This window comes from Melanostigma gelatinosum (assembly GCF_949748355.1).
Source record: "Melanostigma gelatinosum genome assembly, chromosome: 15".
In the NCBI taxonomy this organism is placed as follows: Eukaryota; Metazoa; Chordata; class Actinopteri; order Perciformes; family Zoarcidae; genus Melanostigma; species Melanostigma gelatinosum.
In genome coordinates, this window is record NC_136648.1 from 17056313 (window position 1) to 17080350 (window position 24038).

The following is a 24038-nucleotide window of genomic DNA, read 5'->3' on the forward strand; positions in this document are numbered from 1 at the left end:
GTCGGGGCCAGTAGCTAAACTGCAGTAGAAGTCAACTGGGATTGACTTAACGTTTGAGTTACAGCATATTGTAAGGTACTGCGTCACATGGTGTGGTAAACATCAAATCAGTGTCAGGCGAGTAGGAATAGGGTCCAATATCTGGTTCAGAGTTGCTACAAAAAACTGAACTTGTTAAACTCTCTTATAAGAAATTGTCAAATTACTGGAGAAAAACCTCTTAAATCCGCAGCTGAATGTGTGACAGCTTCAAACCTTTATTAGCAAAGACCAATGTACAACAGAAGCAAATAAAAAATCTGCCGAATTGTATCTAGCAGTGTGGTATCAAAAAAAAAAGGATATGTATGAGTGGTGTTACTGAGTTCAGAAAATGGTGTGCTGCAATTTGAAAGAGTTAGAAATAGCAAATAATCAACACTTTGAAGAAATAGAACCCTGCGACTATCGGAGAATTAGAAGGAAATTGAACAGTCATAAGGGAAGAGACTGCAGCATAGAACAGACTGCACCGTTCTTAAGTGCGGAGGATTTTGAATATATAACGTAAGTTTGGAAGACTGACTGTTCAATCTCTGACTCCTTCAGTTCGCATGTCAACGTGACCTTGGGCAAGATACTGAACCCCAAATTGCTCCCCGAAAGCCTCCCTCCAAAACCTCCCGAAGGCTGTGCCATCGGTGTGTCAGAGAGTGTGTGTGTGTGTGTGTGTGTGAATGAACATTTCGATCCTGGTTGGCACCTTGTACGGCATTAGTGTAATGTAGTCGTAAAAAAAAATGCTTTGAGTGGTCGGAAGACTAGAAAGGTGCAAAATGAATATAAGTCCATTTACCAGCTTTGGCAGATATTCTCTGACAGTCGCTCTAATCAGTGAAATAATGTTGGAAGATTTGGTGTCGTATAATTCAAGCCTTTTCAGAATCCAGTCGGTTTAGCTGGTGTTGACGTAGTTTCTTCTCTTGTTTAGTCGAGACCAGGCTCTACATGTGACATCAAAACCAATGGTTCCGAATCACCTTCTCATGTCCGTTTCAACATCGCCATCAATTATGATTTGTGACGCTTTGGTTTCCTTTCTTTTTTTTGTTTCTTCCTTTCCCTCCCCCCCATCTACAGAGACGTCTGAGGAACCATTAGTTGATCTATCTGATGTTCTGAACACTGATGCAGACATCTTGGGAATGCTCGGAAAGCCAAGCAGTGACTCTGGTGCGTCATATATTTCACAGGCAGTCACATTGGCAAGATTTATTAACAGTCACCTAGTCGTGGGTTTATAGAATCTTTTCCTTCCCGGATCAGAAATTTCCTCAGACAGAAAGTTAATTTTGCTTTCACCACTTAATGATTTAATTTAATTTTGAATGTCACATTCTTTAACAATACTTTTTTTTATTCACCTTTTAGTTTTTTTGTATCTGTTTTTTTGCATTGTCACAAGCGTGTTGTGCTTGTTCTGTCGTCACTCTTTTTTTCACTCATTTTATCTGGTTTTGGGTCCTTGTAGGTCTTGATTTTTGCCCCTTCCAGGTTGACAGCTCACCTCCTCCTTTTGGTAAGGGTGCTCTGGCCTACTAATCCCTTGCTTTAGTGCATTCTTCCTCTCTAACAGTGTTCGTCTCTATTTGAGTGTGCATGCATATATAAGCCGCTGTTTTAACACTCATAAACTGCTTAGTGCTTACCTAACCCAGTGCACAGTGTTCACTCCAATGCGTCTGGTGTGTCAGTCTTTGTTCGTGAGCCTCCTGAGCCCTTTCACAGTGGTGACATTTCTTTTTTGTTTTAAAATGGAGACAAATTCATAGCTGCCTGAGCAAACTGACAAGGACATTTCGACATTCAAGAAATTGCCAGTTTAGAAACCAAAAATGTAGAGGTGGCCTTTGGAGAATGTCCTTCCAGCTCCCAAAGAATGGGAAGGTCTTCTGTTCTCATTCTTACAGCTGGATGACAAAAAGCATTGCCGTACATGTCCTCCATTCTTAGTTAAAAAAAGCAACCTTATTCAGCCTACAAGCCATCATTTTCTACGTACAGTATATGTGAGATGGAAAGTGTAGACACGAGTAGGACATTTTTCGCAGTGCTAGTTGGATAGAAATTCCAGCCTAATTTTGATAGAATCTGACAGCAGTGCAGTAACCCAGGTTATTTTTATGGATTGGATCGATATATTTTTTTTTCACACAAACATTGAAGTGCCTTTTTTTTAATAGAGAATTATTGTGCCCCATCTGTCTCGTCGCGGTTCCCCAAACGCTGTTTTTAAATAACACAGGAACCCCAAGGAGCTGTAATCATATACTGTTGTGTTTTGATTGCAATCCTCAGGCTGTTAAGACAGTAAACCTGTTCGTACTTCACGGCTATATTTATGATCACGTTCTTTGTTGGGTATTTTGTCAGTTCTACTTGTGTGTGTTTGTGTGTGCATGCATGTTATGATTTGTTTTTGTATGTCTTGTGTGTGTTTCCACAGCTGGTCTGGATATTGGGCCCCTGGCAGAAAGTTCCCCAGTGGCGCTCCATTCTCAGGCTGGCCGGAGGACTCCTCGAACCCTCCCAGAGGAACACCTGGACGGTATTCTCAGCCCGGAGCTAGACAAGATGGTCACTGATGGTCAGTGCAGGAGACAAAACATCCAGACACTTTCAGTTGTTCGATACTGTTATTTGTAAACTTCATATTGGATGAATACTGATCTGTTTTCTCCAATTCTCTCGTTGTTTCAGAATCAATTCTCAGCAAACTTTACAAAATTCCAGGTTTGTATTTTCATCCTTTTTTTTTGCAAAACTAAGCTTTGAACCATCCTACACTAATGCATGTGACTGTGAGCGGTGGTGTTACAGCACTTGGGCCACGGTTCAGAGTTTTGCTGAACGATGTTTTACAGATTAGTGAGATGAATTGTACAGGTGTCTCTAAGGCAAAAAAAAAACATGTTTACTCCTAACTTAATGGCTAATATATGCACACACAACATTGTACTATTACACTCTGTTACAGAGCTGGAGGGCAAAGATGTGGAGGATCTCTTCACAGCAGTCCTTAGCCCCAGCACGAGCCAACCCCCTCTACCACAGGTGCCTCACCCCCAGGGTCCAGGGCCCACACCTGGCACTAGCATGCCTCACCCCAACGCAGGTAACATCATTAAGCAAGGTGTCGTCGTCAGAGGTAGCATTTGAATCAGTTGTTTTTGAAAATCTGTGCATCTAACCCACATCTTAAATTGTGTGTGTAGGGAATTCTATGTTTCCAAGGATGCCAATGATCAATGGTATGATGGGACCAAACCAACGCTTCCCTTCAAATCTCGGAGCAGGGCCCTGCATCCCAGAAAACTTCTCCCCCCTCAACCATATGCCTTTCACTGACAATCCAAGGTGATGTCCTGCTTCCTTCCTTCACACTATTAATTAAATATTCACAAATTCTACTCACTTTCTTTCTTTCGCTGCAAAAACCGGATTTGGGTTGTGATTAAAGAGGGGTTGTTTTCTTTGTTGTTACAGGGATAGAACGTTTAATCAGATGCCTAGAGAGGCAGTTGATCCATGGGCCTCCCCTTCCCATGGCGCCGGCCCTACAACCCCCGGACCTCTGCCTGAGGGGGAGACCGAGGCCATGTCAAATGCCCAAAGGAGTACACTCAAGTGGGAGAAGGAGGAGACACTCGGAGAGCTAGCCACCGTTGCACCCGTCCTATACACCAATGTCAATTTCCCCAACCTCAAAGAAGAATACCCAGGTTTGTTTTTAATCTCCGTCATTGCTGTTGATTCTGCTTATCTCTGGCTCTTTGTTTGGGTGTGCCTACTGCACTGGCTCAGTCTCACAGTATAAAAAAACACCTTGTATGCTATGTGAGACTGTTGGCATGACAACTCCTGCTCTTATTCTTTCTACAGATTGGTCTACGAGAGTAAAGCAAATTGCAAAACTTTGGAGGAAAGCTAGTTCACAAGACAGGGCCCCATATGTGGTAAGATCACTCACACTGTTGAATTTGCAGACGTTCTTCAACTATCTCGAAGTCTAAACATTTTGAACCATGCCAGGCATAAAACTGTCACTACTAGATGCATATTAGTATGCAGAAGGCAGACTCCTCTATCGCATCTGGCCTCTTTGCCTCCTGCCAATGCATTTTGAAATCTGGCCATTCACAAACAAACTAATTAACATCGGCAGGCCTGCTCAGTGTTAGCACTCGCGATGGCCTACGCAATTAAGTTCACTAGAAGTATTTGTATCTGGCAGAGGCCATTTTCAAAGTGTAAATGTAAAAAGTGTAGATTCTAATAAACGCTGAATTTATGATTGTTGGGCTATTTTGCCACTGGTTACATGGTAGCAGTTCTCTTTCACGGCTTTTGTTTGATCTCCCACTTAACAAATCCTAACGATTGAGAGCCCTGATTTACAGCAACAGATGACCGCCATCTTGGTTGCATCTACAGTACAAAGAGGTCAAGTTACTCGATGGTGTGGGTAGAATGGCAAAGAACATCAATCCTTTGAACATTTTCAGTGAAGAAGTGCTTTACCTAATCAAGATCAATTTAAATGTAACATCCATGGAGTGCTTTAACCAGCCATGCCCCGATTGTAAGTTAGCAAACCACCCTCGCCCCGGGGATAGAGACCCCTCTCTCACTGTCACCACCAAGTGTCAAATCTGCAACATGAATGGAGTTTTCTTCTCTTTGTGCATGTTATCGCCTTCTAACTGTTTGTGTACTAGCATAGCAATGTTCAATAACAACCAGCACTTTGGTGATTTCCTATACCCTGTCTCGGATTGTATCTATTCGGGATGTTGGTGCTGATGCTGGTCGATCCTTGACCCATACATGTGGGAGGTTGTGAAATTTGACTGTCGGCTCGTAACCATCACGCTGTTTTGAACATGAAGTCCACTGTAAGGTAGTTGGACTCATGAGAGGGAAGCTAAAAGTCATCTTTTGATATAAGCCTGCCTGCCAGTACTGAAGCCCCAATATATCATAGTGAGATATTAAAACAAATGCTATGAAAGAGAATTTAATGTCAGAAACACACTAGTTTTGGTACGAGTAGGAATGACATTTCTCCAGTTTCACACTTGTTTCAAATTTCAAAGGTTGGGTAGGCAACCGTATTTCTTTCTGTTTTCATGAATTATATTGTCGTATTTATGTCGAATATGTTTTCGTAGTTATGTCTAATATGTTTTTGTTTTGCAATTGTGATTGATTTGCTGTTTAGCAAAAGGCAAGAGATAACCGAGCAGCCCTGCGCATCAACAAAGTCCAGATGTCGAATGAGACGGTGAAGAGGCAACAGCCGCAGCAACAGCCCCCTGAGGTGTTTGATCCCAACATACCACTAGACACAGAACTGCTGTTTAAAGACCCTTTGAAACCAAAAGAGTCAGAGCATGAACAAGAGTGGAAGTTTAGACAGGTAAGAGTGTATGCAATGAAGTCAGGGAATGCAGCGGCAGGTCCACATTATATTAAGACAGCTAAGAAGTGGTGGTTTAGTAAAGCTCCCTAAACAACTGCACTATCCTCCACATTAACCCTGATGACATTGGTGGTTAGTAGGTCCAGTTCATTTTTGGCATGAGACTGATATTTGCTGCATCCTTTTTTGACGTCTAATCCCAATTTTCACTGTGCCCTTCCAACAGCAAATGAGGCAGAAAAGCAAACAGCAAGCCAAAATTGAAGCCACTCAGAAGTTGGAGCAAGTCAAGAATGAGCAACTCCAGCAACAACAGCAGCAGCAGACCAACAGCCAGTCAGAGGGAGATGGCAATAACAGTGGAAACCAGAGCCCAGCCAGCAATGGCAGCATGTCCCCCATGCAGCTTACTTCTAAAGATAGATATGCCAGGCCGCAGCTACCAGGGACGCCCACTTCAGTTCCCCCAGAGGACGTGTTCTTACGACCACCTCCTCCCCCTCCGTCTGGCTCTTCCTCACAACCTCAGTCCCCACAGGTATTCTCACCAGGTTCCTCTGGTTCCAGACCCTCTTCTCCATGGGACCCATATGCCAAGATGGTTGGGACCCCAAGACCGCCAAATACATGTCGCAGAATGCCTGTGGAATCTGGTAAATCCCCCACGTCCATGATGGAGCAGCAGGACAGAGGGAGGCCCTCTCCTGCTCATGAGTCTTTTGGCTCTCCAACATCCATGAGCAGTGACCCTTATGCCAAACCACCTGACACCCCAAGGCCTACTGGGGAAATGGACCCTTTCCTGAAGCCTATGGGTCCCCCACGGGCCAGTCAGGCTGCTCAGGGAAGGCCCCCAATGGGTTCTCCAGGCAGAGACCCATACTCAAGGCCCATGATAAGAAATGAGGCCTATCAGCGTATGGCCCAGAACAGGATGATCTTGTCTGACCCTTACTCAAGGCCTTTACTAACACCGATCCCTGGCAGTAATGAGTCTGGCTCAGTCCCTCTGTTCAAAACACCCATGCCCCCTCCTCAGGCTCAGGATCCCTTCAACCGACCAGGTCCACATCCTGCTGACAGGTTCTCCCAGAATCAACTAAATGACCCCTATGCTCAGCCTCCGCATACCCCAAGACCATCCGGGAATGACAACTTCACCAGTCCTCCTAGAATGGGCCAACATCACCCTCAGGTGCACCCATTTGCTCAGCCGGGACCAATGACTCAAATGTCTAGAAACCCTTACGCCCATGCACCTTCCACTCCGAGACCTGACCACTTCACATATGACCCCTTCGCCCAGCCCCCTGGTCCCAACAAGCCAGCTTCTGACCCTTTCTCTCAGTCTACAGGCAATCAACGATCCATCAACGAACCCGGTCCGCGCCCATTTTTTGAGCCCTATGCCCGACCTCCCGGCACCCCACGTCCACATGACAACTATGGTCAGCCTTCAAACACCTCAGACCCTTACTCACAAGCTCCCTCTACTCCTCGCCCCAGTGGGATGAACCAGTTCACACATCAGCCGCAACCTGGACAGAGGATGTCACCTTCCCACTCAGTGGACCCTTATGCTCAGTCACCAGGTACTCCACGGCCCTCTGCTGGAGAAAGGTTTTCTAAGTCACCGGGCAGCCAGAGGGGGACAATAGAGCCATTTACTAGTACACCTGGGGCATCTAGGCCAGGGAGCATTGACATGTTTTCCCAGCCTGGGGCTCCCAGACCAATGCTTAATGACCCCTACGCTCAGCCTCCAGGGACCCCACGGCCTGGTCCTGATGTGCTCAGCAGACAAGGGCCAAGGCTGGGACTAATGGGAAGCCAGGATCTTTTCTCCCCACCTCAGGGCAGACTCCATGAGACCTTCCCTCATCCAGGCTCACAAACACCAAAACACCCGAGTGTTTCAGAAGATGGATTTACTCAGTCACCCTCCAGAAGACCCATTCAAACACCTGGCCATGACCCATATGAGCAAGCCCCCATGACCCCTCGTCCACAGTCGATGGAGAAAGTGGAAATGAAAGATCAGTCATATGTAGGTAACAATGGAACCGTCCTTCATGACCCAGGCCAACTGTCTAACAACCCACACATGGCTGGTGCTTCCTCTGAGGGTCTTGCGCTCGCTGAGAGTGAGGAAAGACTCAGACAGGTACATGAAAAGTGTTCTATTCAAAATCTCATCACTCGTTACTTTTGCAATTTCATATTTGTTCCTTTGTCTATTGTCATTTCTACCACCTGTCTGAATATCTGACCATGGTTGTTACTTGTTCTGAACCTACAATGTTCACAGAACACACAAACAAACAGAAGTGAGCCAAATGTTTTTGTATCAAATGGGAATGACGGCCATCTTAGAAAATTAAGTTTGTTTTCCGTCTAGGTAGATGAGGATCTTGTTACCATACGGCCAATCAAATCTTTACCGAAATCAGTAATGTCACCATTCTGTCATAGGCAGACAGCAGCCTGCTAACAACACAACAGCCACAGACTATGAACAACAACCACCCAGTCAGCTTTCCTGCTAAATTCTCCTTTCTATCTAACTTGATGAACACTCGTCTTGTCCTGCGCAGTAGCTTGTTGAACAAGCCATCAGACAGAAATTCTACCAGGGAAAAGTTCTCTGCTAACATATGTGCTTATGTTGACAATCTGTCTTAACAGCTAGAACTACTGTATTATTGTAAGCTTTACTTAGCCCATTTGCCTTGTTAAGGCTTAAATGTATGTATGCTTGCTGTTGTGTTTTGTAGCGACAACGAATTAGAGAGCTAATCCTCAAGCAGCAGCAACAGAGGAGTGCTATTCGACAGGAGAGGGGCCCTCAGGATCCTGCTGGCAACATGACCCCAGGAACACCACGACCCTGGCCCCAGGAGGGCCCTGGGCATCAAGGGGAAATGTTCAACCGGCCTCCACCACCTTATCCTGGACAAGGACCCATGAGAGGGCCAATGCGGTTTCCTGGACCTTTTCCAGGTGATCAGCGTGTCCCTTTCCCTAATGAGGGACAACTGCCCAGGGGCCCACATCCTGGAGATCCTAATTTGAGACATCAGGGACCAAGGTTTGTGTGATGTTGTTCTTTTTAGTACACTTATGTGTTTCAGATAATCTGTAATTGATTACACACCGCTGCACAACTCTAGGAATGCCCCTGCTCTCTATTCATACATGTTTTTCTTTTATACTATTTTAGGTTTGCATTTCCACCTGGGGTTCTTGGACCTCATGGGGCCCAAGAGTTCTTTCCCCGGGGGCAACACCCAATGCAGGATGTCCCTCCTCAAATGCGACGGTCCATGTCTGCCGAAATGGCAAAGAGTATGGGGGGCAACCCTATGGGGCTTCCCCAGCACTTCCCACCGCGTGGTGTGCCAGTGCAGCAGCACAACATAATGGGCCAGCCTTTTATTGAGCTGCGACACAGAGCCATAGAAAACCGGTCACGTATGCCATTTCCCCCTGGTGCCATGCAGGGAAGCCACATGGATCTCAATTTGCAGGGTCAAAGACTACCAGGCTTTCAGGGAACACCTGACTCCAGGTTCCCTTTTAATCAGGGTCCCAGGATGTTAGACCCCATGGCCAGCCACGCTGGCCATGTACAGCTATCTGCCAGCATGGACAATCTTCATCAGCATGCCCAAATGTCAGGAAACTACGCACTCAGACAATCTCATTTGATGAGATCCATGAGCCAGCCTGCTTCAAATGAGAGCCAGAACATGGCAGCATCTATGATCCTGACTGCACCCCCTGCTGGGCAGACTGACACAGTCTGTGACGGCGTGGAGGAGAAACTGGATGCAGAAGAATCAGCTGTCAAAGATCTTGAGGATGTGGAGGTGAAAGACTTGGTGGATGCTGACTTGGATAATCTAAATTTGGATCCTGAAGATGGCAAAGACTTGGATCTAGAGACGAATGACCTACACCTTGATGACTTCTTAACATCTGGGAAATTTGACATCATTGCCTATACAGACCCTGACCTAGATGACATCAAGAAAGACATGTTTAATGAGGAACTGGATCTCAGTGATCCCATGGATGATAATGGAGACACCACAGACATCCACAAAAACTCAAGCACAGGAACTGGGGCGTCATCCAGTTCAGCATCCGTTTCTGCGAAGTCCGAGGCCTCTGGTGTGCAGTATTTAGCTGAAGTCAAGCTGGAAGCCCCTGGGAGTCAGGACTCTGCTTTTTTTGCACATGGGAAAGAAATTAAAATGGAGGTCAAAGACTGTCAGAAACCCCCTGATGTTGTAGACCAGCAAGTCACTGGAAACACCTTAACCTCAAACCAGCAGGGAGTGCTCTCTGACTCCACCCCAGTCCTGTCTAGTTTACTCATAAAGCAGCAGCCTGAGGAACGGTCATTAAATCCAATCGTAGAATCTGTCAGTCAAGGAGTTAACCTCATGCCCCAGCCGAACCAAGCCAGTGACACTCGGCATACCTCTGGACTTACAATACCCGACGCCACCAGTGCCGGAGAAACTTCTATGAGTGGCTTTGGGGAAGACGAACAGGTGGGGCTGGCCTCTGGATTGGACCAGAGTGTTCTGGACCAGAGCGGTCTGACCTTGGCCCAGCAGGAAGCGTTGAACCAGGCGATGGGTCAGCATGGTCAGCTACACCGTCCTCTTCTGCTAGAGGAGCAGCCACTCCTATTGCAGGACCTTCTAGACCAGGAGAGGCAGGAGCAACATCAGCAGAGGCAGATGCAAGCCATGATACGGCAGCGCTCCAGCGACTCCTTCTTCCCCAACATCGGTAAATTATTTAGGCCCCACAACTTCTAGTCGTCGGTTTGGGTCATGTTTGAGATTACCTGTCTTTACTGAGAGTGCGTTGTTTGTCATTCGCAGATTTTGATGCCATCACTGATCCCATTATGAAAGCTAAAATGGTTGCTCTGAAAGGCATCAACAAAGTCATGGTTCAGAACAACATGGGGATGACCCCAATGGTCATGAACAGGTAAAAGTTCACTTTTCTTTCTTGAGTAGAGCATGTAACACTGGTAGTGGGAGTGTATGTATTCATTCTGGTTTTAAAGCAATGGTCATGGCAACCTGATGGCCCAGCCACGAGGATATTGTGCAACTATTGGGAGGATTGCTACTGTGATTGATTGGATGACTAAATGGTGTGTGTGTGTGGTCGTGGTATTGCTCTATCACAGATTTCCTCCTGGTCCTGCAACACCTTGTCCTGAAAGCACACCGCTTCCTCCACAAGTTGTTGGACAGGTAATTGAATCATCAATCTGCTGAGATGTTCTGTAAAACTACATCATAAAAAATATCTATTTAACATATTTGTCAACCTTGCTTTCAGGATGGCAAATTGACACAAGTAGCAAAACCGAATCCTCCAAACTTTGGACCAGGATTCGTCAGTAAGTTCTCTTAAAATTCAGATACATTTTAAACTGTTTGGTTTGAAGGTCTGTCAGGCCTTGAAATGTTACGATGTTAGTTTTTCATGCTGTCAAGATTGCTAACAAAAAGTTCTTTTTTTTCTTCTTCTTTCAGATAATGCTCAGAGGGCTCAGTACGAGGAGTGGCTCCAGGAGACTCAGCAACTACTTCAAATGCAGCAGAAGTTTCTGGAAGAGAAGATTGGGGCACACAGGAAGTCCAAGAAAGCCCTGTCTGCCAAGCAGAGAACAGCTAAGAAGGCAGGCAGAGAGTTCCCCGAGGAGGACACTGAGCAGCTCAAACATGTCACGGAGCAGCAGGGTGTAGTGCAGAAACAACTAGAGCAGGTAAATGTTTGGCCTGTCAAGCTCCACCACTGACTTCTCTCTCACAATGGCAGTCTTGAGCATTATCCTTTCATTGGACGTATGAAGCAGAGTTTAATGTTCAAACTAACCCTCTGGCCCTCCACCAGAAATAGTTGCTTACATGCAGAGAGCGTACTTACGACTATGTTATGGAGATATAATTCTCATTACTTTCAATTATTTTTTACACTTTTGAGACATAGTTACTTGTTATCGGGAGCAGAGGTGCGTTCATTGACTGTAACGTACCTTTATAGCAGACTTGATTAGGATTAAATATTAACTAGGTAGTCTCATTGTTCTAACATATAAAGTAGGTATAGGGTATGCATTTGAAGGTATATATCTAGGTGTTTACTTTCCAAACAGACTTGACAAAATAGTATCCGAACAAACCGCAGGATTTAAAACACACAGGTTTGTGTCTGCACTGCACCTGTCAACCTGCCTTGACTCCCTGAAAGAGCAGTGTTGAAAAGCATGTCCTTGGGTGATAATATTTTCCATCTTCTGCTTAAAGTAAAATTCTTCAGTTTCTGTTTGTAATTAAAATCATACATCTCTTCCCTTGGGTACAACCGTGTCCTCAGAAATGTGTTATTTGATAAAACGCCTTGAAAGGGATACGTCATGTCTTTGTAAGTTTCATAGAGAACCTCAATATAATTTTTTTTTTTTGTTTTTTTAAATATGTTTTATGTTTTGTTTCAGATCCGCAAACAGCAGAAGGAGCACGCTGAACTTATAGAGGAGTACCGAGTGAAACAGCAGCAAAACAATATGACGCCCATAATGCCTGGGATGCACCCAATGCCAGGCCCTGCCGGTATGGTCCCGAGTGGACCACCAATTGTCCAACCTCCTCTGAACCCCATAATGCAGATGCCACTTCATCCTGGCCAGCCAAATCCACCTCCCTGTATTCCCGACCCACCACCTGGCTGGCACCCTGGTGCACCCATGCCCATGGCAGGACCGGGACTGCCACCCATAATGCCCCCCCAGGTACCTGTGGGAAATCCCGGCCAACCTCATCAGATGCCAATGGGTAACATACCTCAACACTCACAAGTGCCCGTGGATCCCCAGGCACCACCGGCTCCACCAGGCGGCGTAAAACCCATACAGGGAGGCGGCGTGAAGTTCGACGACAACAACCCGTTCAGTGAAGGCTTTCAGGAGCGGGAGAGGAGGGAGAGGCTTAGGGAGCAGCAGGAGAGACAGCGGGTGCAGCTAATGCAGGAAGTTGAGCGACAGAGAGCCCTGAAACACCGTATGGAAATGGAGCAGCAAGGGATGATGGGGCCAGACGGGAACATGGCGCCACTCGCTCAGATGCCATTTTTCAACGCAGAGCTTCCACAGGACTTCATGCAGCCTCAGAGGCCTCCTCTGCAGCAACAGCTCGCACCAATGTTCCCCCAGCAGCAGGGCATGCAGCCTGGTATGGGCTCACCACCCGGGACGTTTATGCAAGGTGAAAGGAGGGCCATGATGGGCAATGGAATGATGCCCCGTGACATGGGGCCCAGTTTTGGGCCTGATAATCTTGCCCTACAATCACCTAATTATCCCCAGGGTCAACCCAGACCTCGTCAGTTCAGTGGACCAGGACTGATGCTGCCGATGCCAGGTGAGGGTCCACCGTTTGGAGGCGACTTGGCTACACCTCTACAGTCTAACTTTCCGGGCTCAGGTCAGTCTCTAATCCAACTCTACTCCAACATCATTCCAGACGAGAAGGGGAAAAAGAAGAGGAACCGCAAAAAGAAGAAGGATGACGAGGCAGATTCAGTCAAGACGCCTTCAACGCCACACTCGGACCTCACAGCCCCGCTCACGCCGTGTGTCTCAGACACCGCCTCAACTCCAACCAGAAACACCCATCTATTTAGCGAGCAGGACTTGTCGAGGTCCCCCTTACTGGGACCTTCCACCCCTAGTCACTCGGAGCTGGAGAGGCAGCTTTCTGGAGGCCAATCTGGACACCCCGGCGTCTCATCGGACACAGCGAGGGCCCAGGCTCAGGAACATGACAGGATCCTTAACAACATAAAGCTGGAGCAGATGGATGCCAGTGAGTGTCATGGGCCGCGGGAAGGGCCCATCGGCTCAGAAATGAGCGCCGTAAAGGTGGAGGGTAAAAAAGGGAGTGGGTCTCCCTTCCCCGCAGGGCAAAGTCCAAACAAAGGGGAGGCTGGCAATGAACTACTGAAACACCTTCTGAAGAACAAGAGCACACCTCCATCCGGATTGTCCCAGCAGAGGTCGGAGGAGAGCATGCGCTTGGAGGAGGAGGAGCTGGCAGACTGCAAAGCCCTGCTGAGGCAAAGCTCCATGGACAGCAACGGGGTCAGTGTTTGTGTTAGTCATACGGCTAGAGCGCCGAGCGATCAACTTAGTGAGTCATAGACGGGCTGGGTGATTCAGATGGGAGGCGTGTCATAGTTGTTGTATGAGTCACAGCTGTTGGCTTTTGAATGAGTCATAGTTCTGTGTTTGAAAACATCCAACTTGGAGCCATAATGCTGCCCAAGCAATCTGAAGGGAAATTCATGAGGGTTGTTTTTTTTTTTCTTTTTTTTTTTTTTATGCAAAAACATATTTTTCTCATCTCCAGGCGTACTCTGATGGCACCCTAGACTTCCCTGGTCCTGTGCTCCTCGAACAGGAGAAGAAGAAAGGGAGGAACAAGAGGGCTCCGAAAGGAGGGGAGAAACCTGCGTCTCGCTACAAGAAGAGGAAGAAGGAAGGGGATGAGAGGCAGCTAATGCACTCTGGCCCTGACACCGTAATGACCCAAATCAAACAGGTAAGATTGATTTCACCGCTGTATAGCCTGCTCGTCATTAAATCGCACATCTTCGGGAACAAAGGATGGAAGAAAGATTATAGCTTGGAATCTGAATACTTTATTCAGAATTTTACAGTATTAATTACTGCCAGAAAATAAAATGTTGCCCACCGAGTGCACAGACACTAATTTCACATATCATAAGCATATTACTGTAATTAGGTACTTGTTGGATGGCAATTGCACACACAGGTATTAGAAGCTGCTATTATTCAGGAGAGGGGGAAGGGGATTCGAGATTGTATGCGAAGTCGCTCATTGATCGAGGTTTATTAATTTAAACGTCGTGAATCCAGCTCGCTCATTAGAAATGTTGTACATCTTCTCAACCGTCACATTTAAAACCAAATGAGCTCTCACTTTGTATTGCTTGTTTCTCACAAGTATCGCACAAATCTGGCTAAAAGGGTGGCTTTGAGCCTCATCATTGGACAGTTAACGGTTTGATTCTGCCTCCCATTGACCTTCAGTGGTCTGCACACAGCAAGATTGATGACTGCACCTGAGATTAGACTTTAAAATTTGTATTATTCTTCCAATATTCAATCCAAACTTGAGGACACAGTCTCAGAGATGCCACTTCAGGCAGGACTGGCTGTATTTGGAGGTTACTGTTTTTACAAGCAGTGAAAGATGTAATGTAACTATGTAATGGCATAACCCGACAGACCAAACCCATGACAAAGGCTAACGCTTGAACTAGCTGAAGAATGGCCTTGGTGTGGTGGTGGTGGAAGGATTTTTGACAAATATATAAGACAAAGCCATCCATCCATCTATCTAAGATTAATGACGCTGGTTATGCAAAGTTAATCACAAATATGTGTTTTATGTAAGGTCTTGTTTTTTGTATTTCTTATTTATGAACACTGTTTCATTTTGTTTGTTTATCTGGTGCTGTTTTTCTCTCCTCACACAGCAGCTCTCCCTGCTGCCCCTAATGGAGCCCCTGATTGGGGTCAACTTTGCCCATTTCGCTCCCTATGGCAGCGGCCCGCTCAATGGAGAGAACCTCCTGTCTGGTACCTTTGGCAGCGCCTCCCTCGACGGAGTGTCCGACTATTACTCCCAACTGGCCTACAAGGTGAGAGATCCGCTTACCTCACCAAGTTGGAACTGGATAAACAGCGATGCATGTTTTGTGTGCTGACACTGCATTTGTTGTGATTCCCGCAGCAGAGTAACCTCAGCAATCCACCGACACCACCGGCGTCTCTTCCTCCCACCCCACCACCTGTGACCCGACAGAAAATGATCAACGGATTTGCCACGACAGAGGAGCTGGCCAGCAAAGCTGCTGCCATGGGTAAGCATTCAGACGGATGTATCTTAAAGGTATACAATGCAGGATTTACCTAAGAACACAATGTATTGACTCATAAAATAGTAATCCCGCTCAATGATCACTGAAGACCCACTAGAAATGTGTGGCGTGTCTGCAGAGATCCTGCCCTCTGCCTCTATTCTCTTCTCATTTTCCTGTGTTTGGGTTTTCTGGGTGTGTAACATCCAAGAGGAAGCTACGGAAATGGCAGGCAAAAGGCAAATATAGCGAGGTGAAAGCAGACAGAGCCTGTTCTAAAACGAGAGTGAATCTGGGGTTGGTTTTCACTTCCGCTGTCGCATGTGATGCTGCAGGTTGTACGCCGGGCTTTGTTCTGGGTGACACGCGCTTCTGGTGTCTGGTTTGAATGTTGTGTTTTACAAACATGCAGCAGCAATTCCTGCACAGCAAACCTTTTAATGACATCACGTGATTGTCCCCCTTAATCTCATAATGGTGGAATGAGGATTATTTCCAGCCCTATGGGCATGCATACTATGCACAGTCGTGTTGACATTGTGCTCCTGTTTTCATACAGTGTCCAAAGGCCTGGTCCCAAAGACGCTACATGTCCCATTTAGGACTGAGGAAGACCTTCTAGCCCGGGCCATTGCACAGGGTCCCAAAACTGTGGATGTTCCGGCCTCCCTCCCCACCCCTCCTCACAACAACCAGGAGGAGCTCAGGTAAAATTCCCTCTGTCTTTTCTAGGGCTGCCACACCATTAACGGTTGTCATAACATCTGTTTGTGTTGATCATGTCATGATAAGAGATTTGGGCCACATGGTCTCGACAGAGGTGGTTAATATTTTTGTTTCTCCTCCTAAAATGATGACAGCAACAGAGGACAGGAGCCTTGCAAGGACAGGGACACACCTGACAGTTTTGTTCCATCCTCATCTCCTGAGAGCGTGGTGGGCATGGAGATCAGTCGCTACCCAGACATGTCTCTGGTGAAGGAAGAGCCCCCGTCCCCCTGCCTGTCTCCTGTCCTCCCCATGCTTCCCGCGCCTGACGGGAAAGGTAAACACACACAACTCCCACATAACCAGCGCAGTTAAGACATTTATTCCTGCGACTCCGATGATAATGAATTGGATGTTTTTGTGCGTGCCATACGACTCTAGCGTATACCTTAAAAGTGTGTCGGCAAACTTTTATGCATGTGCTCTTTTTTTTGTTTTCCAGGATCAGAAATCAAACTGCAGGATATCAAAACGGAGCCCTCTGCGATGTTCTTCGGCTCCCCCTTCGGCTCCATGTCGAATGATTCCAAACAAGGGCTGGTGTCTGTAGCCATCACACTGAGACCAGCTGCAGCAGAGGTACTGTGCTTTCACAGACTGATTGTTTTACAGCTATTCATATCTTAATTCGTACGTACATGCATCACATTTGATGCTGCATATTCACTCAGGATTGCCCCCTGTCGCTGGCTTATTTATTGTACCCACCCCCCCTCTTCGGAGGACTAAACGTACTTTAGCCAATGAGAGAGGAGCATCAGTTTAAATCATTTGTTAAAGGTAATCCCCGTTAGCGAGTGGCCAGCTTCAGTTTTTTCATTGTAAATGTAAATGTGCATCAGAACAATAAATGCATCCCAATCAAAAAACAAGTCGAGTCTTTTTGGACTTATCCAGGAGAATGTCAAGGAAAGATCTAATCAACTATTCTTTTCTTTTTCTCAGAACATCACAGGTGTGGTGGCAGCCATTTCAGACCTACTGTGTGTGAAGATCCCCAGTAGCTACGAGGTCAGCAGCACCCCAGACAGGGGGCACCCATCGATGCTCGGTGGTCCCAGGGTGGGCCCCCACGGCATGGATCCTCGGCCTCCCATGCTCTTCCACGGACAAGTGGACAATGGAGGACTTCACGGACGGCCGGCACAGATGATGAGGCCCAGTGGAGCTCATGCAATGATGCAGCAGCAGCAGGCTCATCATTTCCGTTTCCATCCCAACAGCCCAGGTGAGGGAGAATTAAATAAGAGCATTTTTAATTGAAAGTCGTGTCTGATTAACGCAAAACATAATTACTTCCTGTGAAAGGGCACGAAGTAGCAATTGTGAAAGTCAAGCATCATTATGCTGTAGGTTTACAATCAGAGAATGCATGTTTTAAAAAATATATATTTTCTGTTACTTCAGGCGCAGCTCGAGGACCAGACCAGAAAACGCCTGGCAGCCCGGGATGTAAACCTCACTGGTGCTGCCACTGTAAGGTGGTGGTTCTGGGAAATGGAGTGCAGAAATCCATCAAAGATCTCCCCACCCACATGAAGGTAGCGAATTAATTAGGCAGGGGGGGGTACATTAAGTAGGCAGGCCACCTTTTCAGCTGGAGCACAAGTGTGATTTTGAGACTAATAATGTACAAAATGCTTTAAATACACCACGTCATCTCTGCCAAACAATTATGGATAATTTATTATTCATTTCCCAATGGGGGGCTAGATGAGCCATGACTGGATGCCCGGACTTTACTAGTAGGATGTATTATCTACTTTCAGTCTGAGGGGCCATACACATCTATACACACACACACACACACACTGCACCACAGTAACACTGCATACATCCTCTGTTTATGTAAATCCTGCCTCCTTGAGTTGAATCCATTTCAGATGAATGAGTGGGTTAAACAGCATACCCCATGACTTCAGTCCCGAGTATTTTGGTCATTTAAATATACGTTTTTGATGTTTATTTCATAACTTCTTTTAACATCACTCGAGCTTAAGCAGTTCAAATTGGTGAGGCTTTGATTTAACACCTCGTTCCTTTTTCAGCCTTGTTAAAATTGTGACTGCTTTCTCTCATCAGGAATCTGGAGGCCGTTTGAAATCTGAAGACCTGGTCTTCTGCAGTCACAGCTGCTTCCTTCTGTACTGTTCCTCGACACCTCTGCAATCCAGATCAACGACAGAAACTAAGGTCTGTACCACTGTAAAGCCACCGTGGGTCTAAATAGCTTGCAATTAATATACTTGTTTTGGGTTGTTGTTTTTTTGCTGGATGTCATGGCTCTTGTCTCCTCTTTTCAGGAATCGGTGTCCCTTCTCCCTGCGTCCGAGCAAACGGAGAGGCTTTCTAAAATTCTGCACCAGTACAGCAACAACATGTCATCACTGGATGTCCATTGCCTGGCCCAGCTTCAGCCCAAGCAGTCTCCCCCCTCGACGCCTCCCATCCCCTTCCCCATGGCGGATGAGTCACACAAGATGGAGACCAAGTCGGATGCCATCAAGGTCACGGTGAAGCTGAAGGCCCGGCCGAGGTCCCATGACGGCTGGTATCAGGGAAAGCGACAGAAAGGACTCCGCTGGAGGAAGTGGACCGTCCAGGTGGTGGTGCCGAGAGGGAATTCCCAGCTCCCGGACGAGGATAAGATCGATGAGCTCCTGAAGAAACTCGGGGCCTCCCTGCGCTCTCCGGCATCGCTCCGGGACCACAGGCGGTGCTGTTTCTGCCACCAGTTCGGAGACGGGATCACCGACGGCCCCGCTCGGCTTCTCAATCTCGATCTGGACGTGTGGGTTCACCTGAACTGTGCCCTGTGGTCGACCGAGGTTTACGAGACGCAGGCCGGCGCTCTCATCAACGTGGAGCTCGCGCTGCGCCGCGGCCAAACAGTGCGCTGCGCCTTCTGCCAGCAGACCGGAGCCACCAGCGGCTGCCACCGCCTGCGCTGCACCAATGTCTACCATTTCACCTGCGCTCTGCAAGCTCAGTGCACCTTCTTCAAGGACAAGACCATGCTGTGTCACCCCCACCGGCCCCGGGGGACAACCGGACAAGTGCTGGATCACGAGCTGCGTTGCTTCGCGGTCTTCCGGCGCGTCTACGTCCAGAGGGACGAAGTGCGGCAGATCGCCACTGCCGTGCGGCAGCCGGAGTTGGGCTACACCTTTCGAGTCGGCAGCCTGGTGTTGCACGCAGTGGGGCAACTCACCCCTCTGCAAATGGCAGCCTTCCATTCCTCAACAGCCATCTCTCCAGTCGGCTACGAGGCGTGCCGCATATACTGGAGCATGCGCCACGGCAACCGCCGCTGCCGTTACGTCTGTTCTGTCGAGGACAGAGAGGAGCTGCCGGAGTTTACCATCAGAGTGATCGAACAGGGCTACCAAGACCTGGTCCTGACTGACAGCTCTGCAAAAGGTGTGTCCTTGCGTATTCGTCACAGGAATATTATTGCCGTGTGTTTTTAAGAGTATACAGTTTCTGACATTGTGTGCTTCTCTCGCTGTAATTAGGAGTGTGGGATAAGGTCCTGGGTCCTGTTGCTGACAAAAGAAATGAGGCAGGCACTCTAAAGCTCTTCCCTGTTTACCTGAAAGGAGAGGACTTGTTTGGACTCACAGTCCCTGCAGTCACCAAGATCTCTGAATCGGTTTGTTGCTGCCTTTTTAATTTTTGTTGGTTTCATTCAGGTTAAATAATGTGACATTTTAATTGTGTGTCGATAATATTATTTAGAGGCTGCAGGATATGACATCCTTTTTTGTATTAATTTATTTCAGCTCCCGGGAGTGGAAGCTTGCGTCAGGTACTCGTTCCGTTACGGACGCCACCCTCTCGTGGAGCTGCCGCTCATATTCAATCCAGCTGGCAGCGCCCGCGCCCAGCCGAGGACCAGCTCTCCTTGCACTTCCCTGGTGATAAGGTAACATTGGGCGACGCTGACATTGAATAGCTGTATGTTTGTCCTGAAGCGAAACCTGTAATTGTTGTTGTTGTTTTTGTTTCGTTACTTGCTTGCACAAAGGCCACATCCACAGGCTGTATCCACCAGCAGTGCCAGGTCTAACCAGAATGTGGCCCAAGGAGAGGGTGGGGCCCCCCAGGGCAAGCCGCCAGTAGTGCACCCCAGGTCTTCTCAGTACCGCTGGATGAAGAGTGAGTGGAGAGCCAATGTCTATCTGGCCCAGTCCCGCGTCCAGGTCAGTGTTCAGAAATATATTTTATTAATTTCTCAGCTTTGACGGAGTGCAGCTGATGCTCTCTGATTGTCTTCCCCATGGACAGAATGAATACCGTCTTGTGTAACGTGTTCACAGGGCCTGGGTCTGTTCGCTGCTCGAGACCTGGAAAAACTAACTATGGTGATCGAGTACAATGGAACCGTCCTCCGAAACGAGGTCGCCATCAGCAAGGAGAAGATCTACAGGACTGAGGTATTCATCAATTACATTTGTCGAAAGTTATTTTTGCCACGCACAAAAAAAACCCAGCAAGTAAAACCTCCTCTCCCCCCCCAACAGAACCGAACAGTGTTCATGTTCCGCATCGACAGCGAACATGTTGTAGACGCCACTCGAACTGGAGGGATAGCAAGGTACTGTGACATTCGGTCGGTTATTGTGAGATTTTTGTAAACGTAGGAGAACGTAGAATTACATCTTTCATGGTCCTGCAGCTCCAACACAAGCATAGTGCTGTTGCATATTTAAAGAAGAAAAACAAATGGATAATGTTTTTTGAGGTGATGCTCTTATTTATTCTGCATACTTGAGTTTGTATAAAAGAATACCATTTTTCTAAATTCAGATCAAAACACTATTTTAATTTTTGAATGTAGCAATTTAGCTATTGCCAAAAAAAGTAAAATGTAGCACAGAACCTTTTACTTTAAAGTCCTGCGCAGAATATTGTGTTATATGTAATCATGTAATAAATCTCTGTTTTGTTTTTCCAGATATATCAACCACTCTTGTGCCCCGAACTGTGTTGCTGAGGTGGTCACGTTTGAAAGAGGTTACAAAATCATCATCAGCTGCAATCGCAGAGTTGAGAAAGGAGAAGAGGTGAATGTCTTTCTTTTCTTTGGTTCGACTTCTTATTCATACAGTTGAATCAGGGATCGTTTGGATTTTATTGGTTCTTTCTCATTACTAAATAACTACTTCTTAATATATTATTTAAAGAACAGGACTAGAATTTATTTATATTTTACAAATAAACAAGTGTTGTGTGTAGAGCAGTAATGTTTACAACAGCAAAGTCACTATATGCTGTGAGCTCGATAATGACTCAGCGGGATTCATAATGATGCTTTCGGCATGCATCTCTAACGTGAACATACAAAAAGCACACATGTGATACTGAGGAACTGATGTTTCCCTCCTTGTTATCCAGCTGAGTTTCGACTACCAGTTTGACGCTGTGGAGGGTCAGCACAAGATCGCTTGCCACTGCAGAGCTCCTGAGTGCAGGAAGTGGATTAACTGAGGAAAACGACAAAAAAAACGACAAAACCTAAATGCATTCCTTGCTATAGTGTGTGGACGCTGCGATCACTGCACCGAGAGAAGAAGAAGAAAAAGGCTTCACATTAAAGCCATTTTATGAACAAGCAGGAGGCCCCGAGCCCGTTTTGGAGAGATTGATTCAATTTAAGTGTTGGGTTCGTCAAGATCGTGGCAAGACATGGGTGGAGGAAGGGAAACGTTACCACAGTAGCAGGATGTGACTCGTGCCATATGTGAGGGGCTCTGTTGAATGAGATGCCTCTGTCTGTCTGTCTGTATGTCTGTCTGTCTGTCTGTATGTATCTGTGCGTTTGTTTGGTGTACATGGGGTGCGGAATCCACCAGCGAATGAGAAAGCACTGTGCAGGGTGCGGCCTTATTGCTTACTAAGGGCAGGCCCTTTTGTTTCATACTGTCAATGTATACCGTATGACTAAATGTAGACATCACTGAATGAGGAATGTACAGCAATGAATACCGCGAAGGGAATATTAACTTGCACTAAAAAAAAAAGAAAATAAACAAAACAAAAAAAAAACACACACACACGAAAATGTTTAAAATACTTGATTCCATGAGTCAGTTTTATCATAGGTCTCTGTCATGTGATTTGTGTGGAATTCGAGAGGTTTTGTATTTATTACTGAGTGAATGAATTTTATTCTCAAAATGATGAGATTGAGTTAAAGAAGGCTTAGATCGCTCTTGTTTTTGAAGATTGAGGAAGACATGCTGTTACTTTTGTAAAAATGTACATAAAGAAAACTATAGGAATAACCGACCAAATACTACCTTAACCTTCTTGATGTTTGGGTGTTTTTGAATTGTTTTTGTTCTGTTTGTCATTGAAATTTATTTAAGATGGACGTTATTTCAGTTTGAGAGTATATATTATGATTATTCTGTACAGAATTTGTAATATAACCACAATAATTCACAAAGTATTTTTGTTGTATTAAAAGTAAGGTATTGTAGCGTAGTGTTTTGTGACTTACACATGCTTTGACCACTCAAAAAAAAAAGAAATATTTTTGTTGACTAACGTAACGAGTTATCAGTTACAGAATCAAAAAAAAAAAGACTCTTCAAATAGTAAGAGATCAGTGTGATCTGTTTGCTGTTAATCAGGTTTGATTTTAAAGAACTGTGAATTAGGTTTTGAAACCCAAAAATTACTAACTTTTTAACACGAATAGGAACACCAACATGTATTTACCTGTTTATACATTGCTTTTAAAAATACGGTGCAAACGTCTAATGATATTGTGAGTTAGACGAAACCAGTGTGACGGAAAGAATCGTAACGGGGGGGAACTCCTGTGCGGAGCCGTAGGTTGTTTTACCTGTTTTTTTTGGGGACAGAAATGGCATTCTCCTTAATCAGAAATATTTCTTATACTGACACTTCACAAGTCACATGCTTAGAAACGGAAGAGTTTTTGCGTGCACAATTTCAAGTCGACTGTAAAATTTTGGAGACAGTCCTAGAACTTGTAATGTATATGGCATGTATTTTTTTAACTTTCCGAAGACTCAATTGTATATATTTTCTCAATGAATGGTTGTAACAAAATTGTTTCTTGGATATTTTTCTTCTCTTGTATGATATTACATCATCCTGCCAGTGTGTTTGTGCTACATTTTCTTGGTTGTGTAGTCAGATTATTTTTTTTTCTCCTTTTTTTTTTTTGTTTTGAAAATGCCTTTTGAAGTGTACAGAGTATGAGGTTTGGAGTTTGTGGAATTGAATTTAGAAACATTTACAAAAATAAACTATTTTACATGTTAGAAAGTTGTGTATGTGATATCAATAACTACACCGTTTAAATAGGTAAATATGAAGAATTGAAACTATAATAAATACATCATTTTCCTATGCACTGGTTGTTTTAGGAGAGTTCTATCTGTGACTTTGAAGAAGAAGCCAAGCAAGGCTCCAGGGGATTAGCAAAGTATCAAAATGATTTACATAAATGCTAGGTGTATGAAACAAATATCCCTTTAGAGGCAGTTTTATTGCCACTGATGCAAGTAAATATACAGCCATGGCTCTCAGCTGTTTTGACTTGTGACCTGCACAGATGGGAGGAAAGAAGACATTTCACTTCTCTTACTGCCAAAAGCCATCACAACCGTACGTCCTCCTCCGTCCCTCCTGAAGTGAACTATGGAGCTCCTCCATCGTTCCTGAGAACATTGTGTCTTCGTCGTCGCCTTCATTGTACCCTTCAACCAAGCTCGCCTTATGACAGAATTGTCAAGTTGACGTCACAAAAATAAACGGGAGTCCATAGCATCCTCATTATGAATGAATGAAGATA

The 24038-nt window shown here is 45.8% G+C and overlaps 1 protein-coding gene across 1 annotated transcript in view; it reads left to right on the top strand.

Moving 5' to 3' along the window:
* Positions 1-23529, top strand: part of kmt2cb (lysine (K)-specific methyltransferase 2Cb) — a 62485-nt gene extending 38956 nt beyond the window's left edge. The window contains exons 28-61 of the mRNA XM_079285092.1: positions 1120-1212; positions 1511-1558; positions 2486-2626; positions 2740-2772; positions 3017-3154; positions 3255-3396; positions 3526-3761; positions 3922-3995; positions 5261-5458; positions 5688-7625; positions 8236-8549; positions 8682-10264; positions 10360-10471; positions 10677-10743; positions 10832-10892; positions 11029-11261; positions 11994-13634; positions 13903-14094; positions 15056-15220; positions 15313-15442; positions 15999-16146; positions 16300-16484; positions 16650-16786; positions 17153-17435; positions 17615-17748; positions 18290-18400; positions 18511-19627; positions 19723-19859; positions 19990-20132; positions 20235-20409; positions 20527-20643; positions 20731-20804; positions 21165-21273; positions 21605-23529. Of these exons, the coding sequence (XP_079141218.1) occupies positions 1120-1212; positions 1511-1558; positions 2486-2626; positions 2740-2772; positions 3017-3154; positions 3255-3396; positions 3526-3761; positions 3922-3995; positions 5261-5458; positions 5688-7625; positions 8236-8549; positions 8682-10264; positions 10360-10471; positions 10677-10743; positions 10832-10892; positions 11029-11261; positions 11994-13634; positions 13903-14094; positions 15056-15220; positions 15313-15442; positions 15999-16146; positions 16300-16484; positions 16650-16786; positions 17153-17435; positions 17615-17748; positions 18290-18400; positions 18511-19627; positions 19723-19859; positions 19990-20132; positions 20235-20409; positions 20527-20643; positions 20731-20804; positions 21165-21273; positions 21605-21697 (10502 nt within the window). The 3' untranslated portion in view covers positions 21698-23529. The remainder of the gene's footprint in view (positions 1-1119; positions 1213-1510; positions 1559-2485; positions 2627-2739; positions 2773-3016; positions 3155-3254; positions 3397-3525; positions 3762-3921; positions 3996-5260; positions 5459-5687; positions 7626-8235; positions 8550-8681; positions 10265-10359; positions 10472-10676; positions 10744-10831; positions 10893-11028; positions 11262-11993; positions 13635-13902; positions 14095-15055; positions 15221-15312; positions 15443-15998; positions 16147-16299; positions 16485-16649; positions 16787-17152; positions 17436-17614; positions 17749-18289; positions 18401-18510; positions 19628-19722; positions 19860-19989; positions 20133-20234; positions 20410-20526; positions 20644-20730; positions 20805-21164; positions 21274-21604) is intronic.
* Positions 23530-24038: the final 509 nt, after the last annotated feature.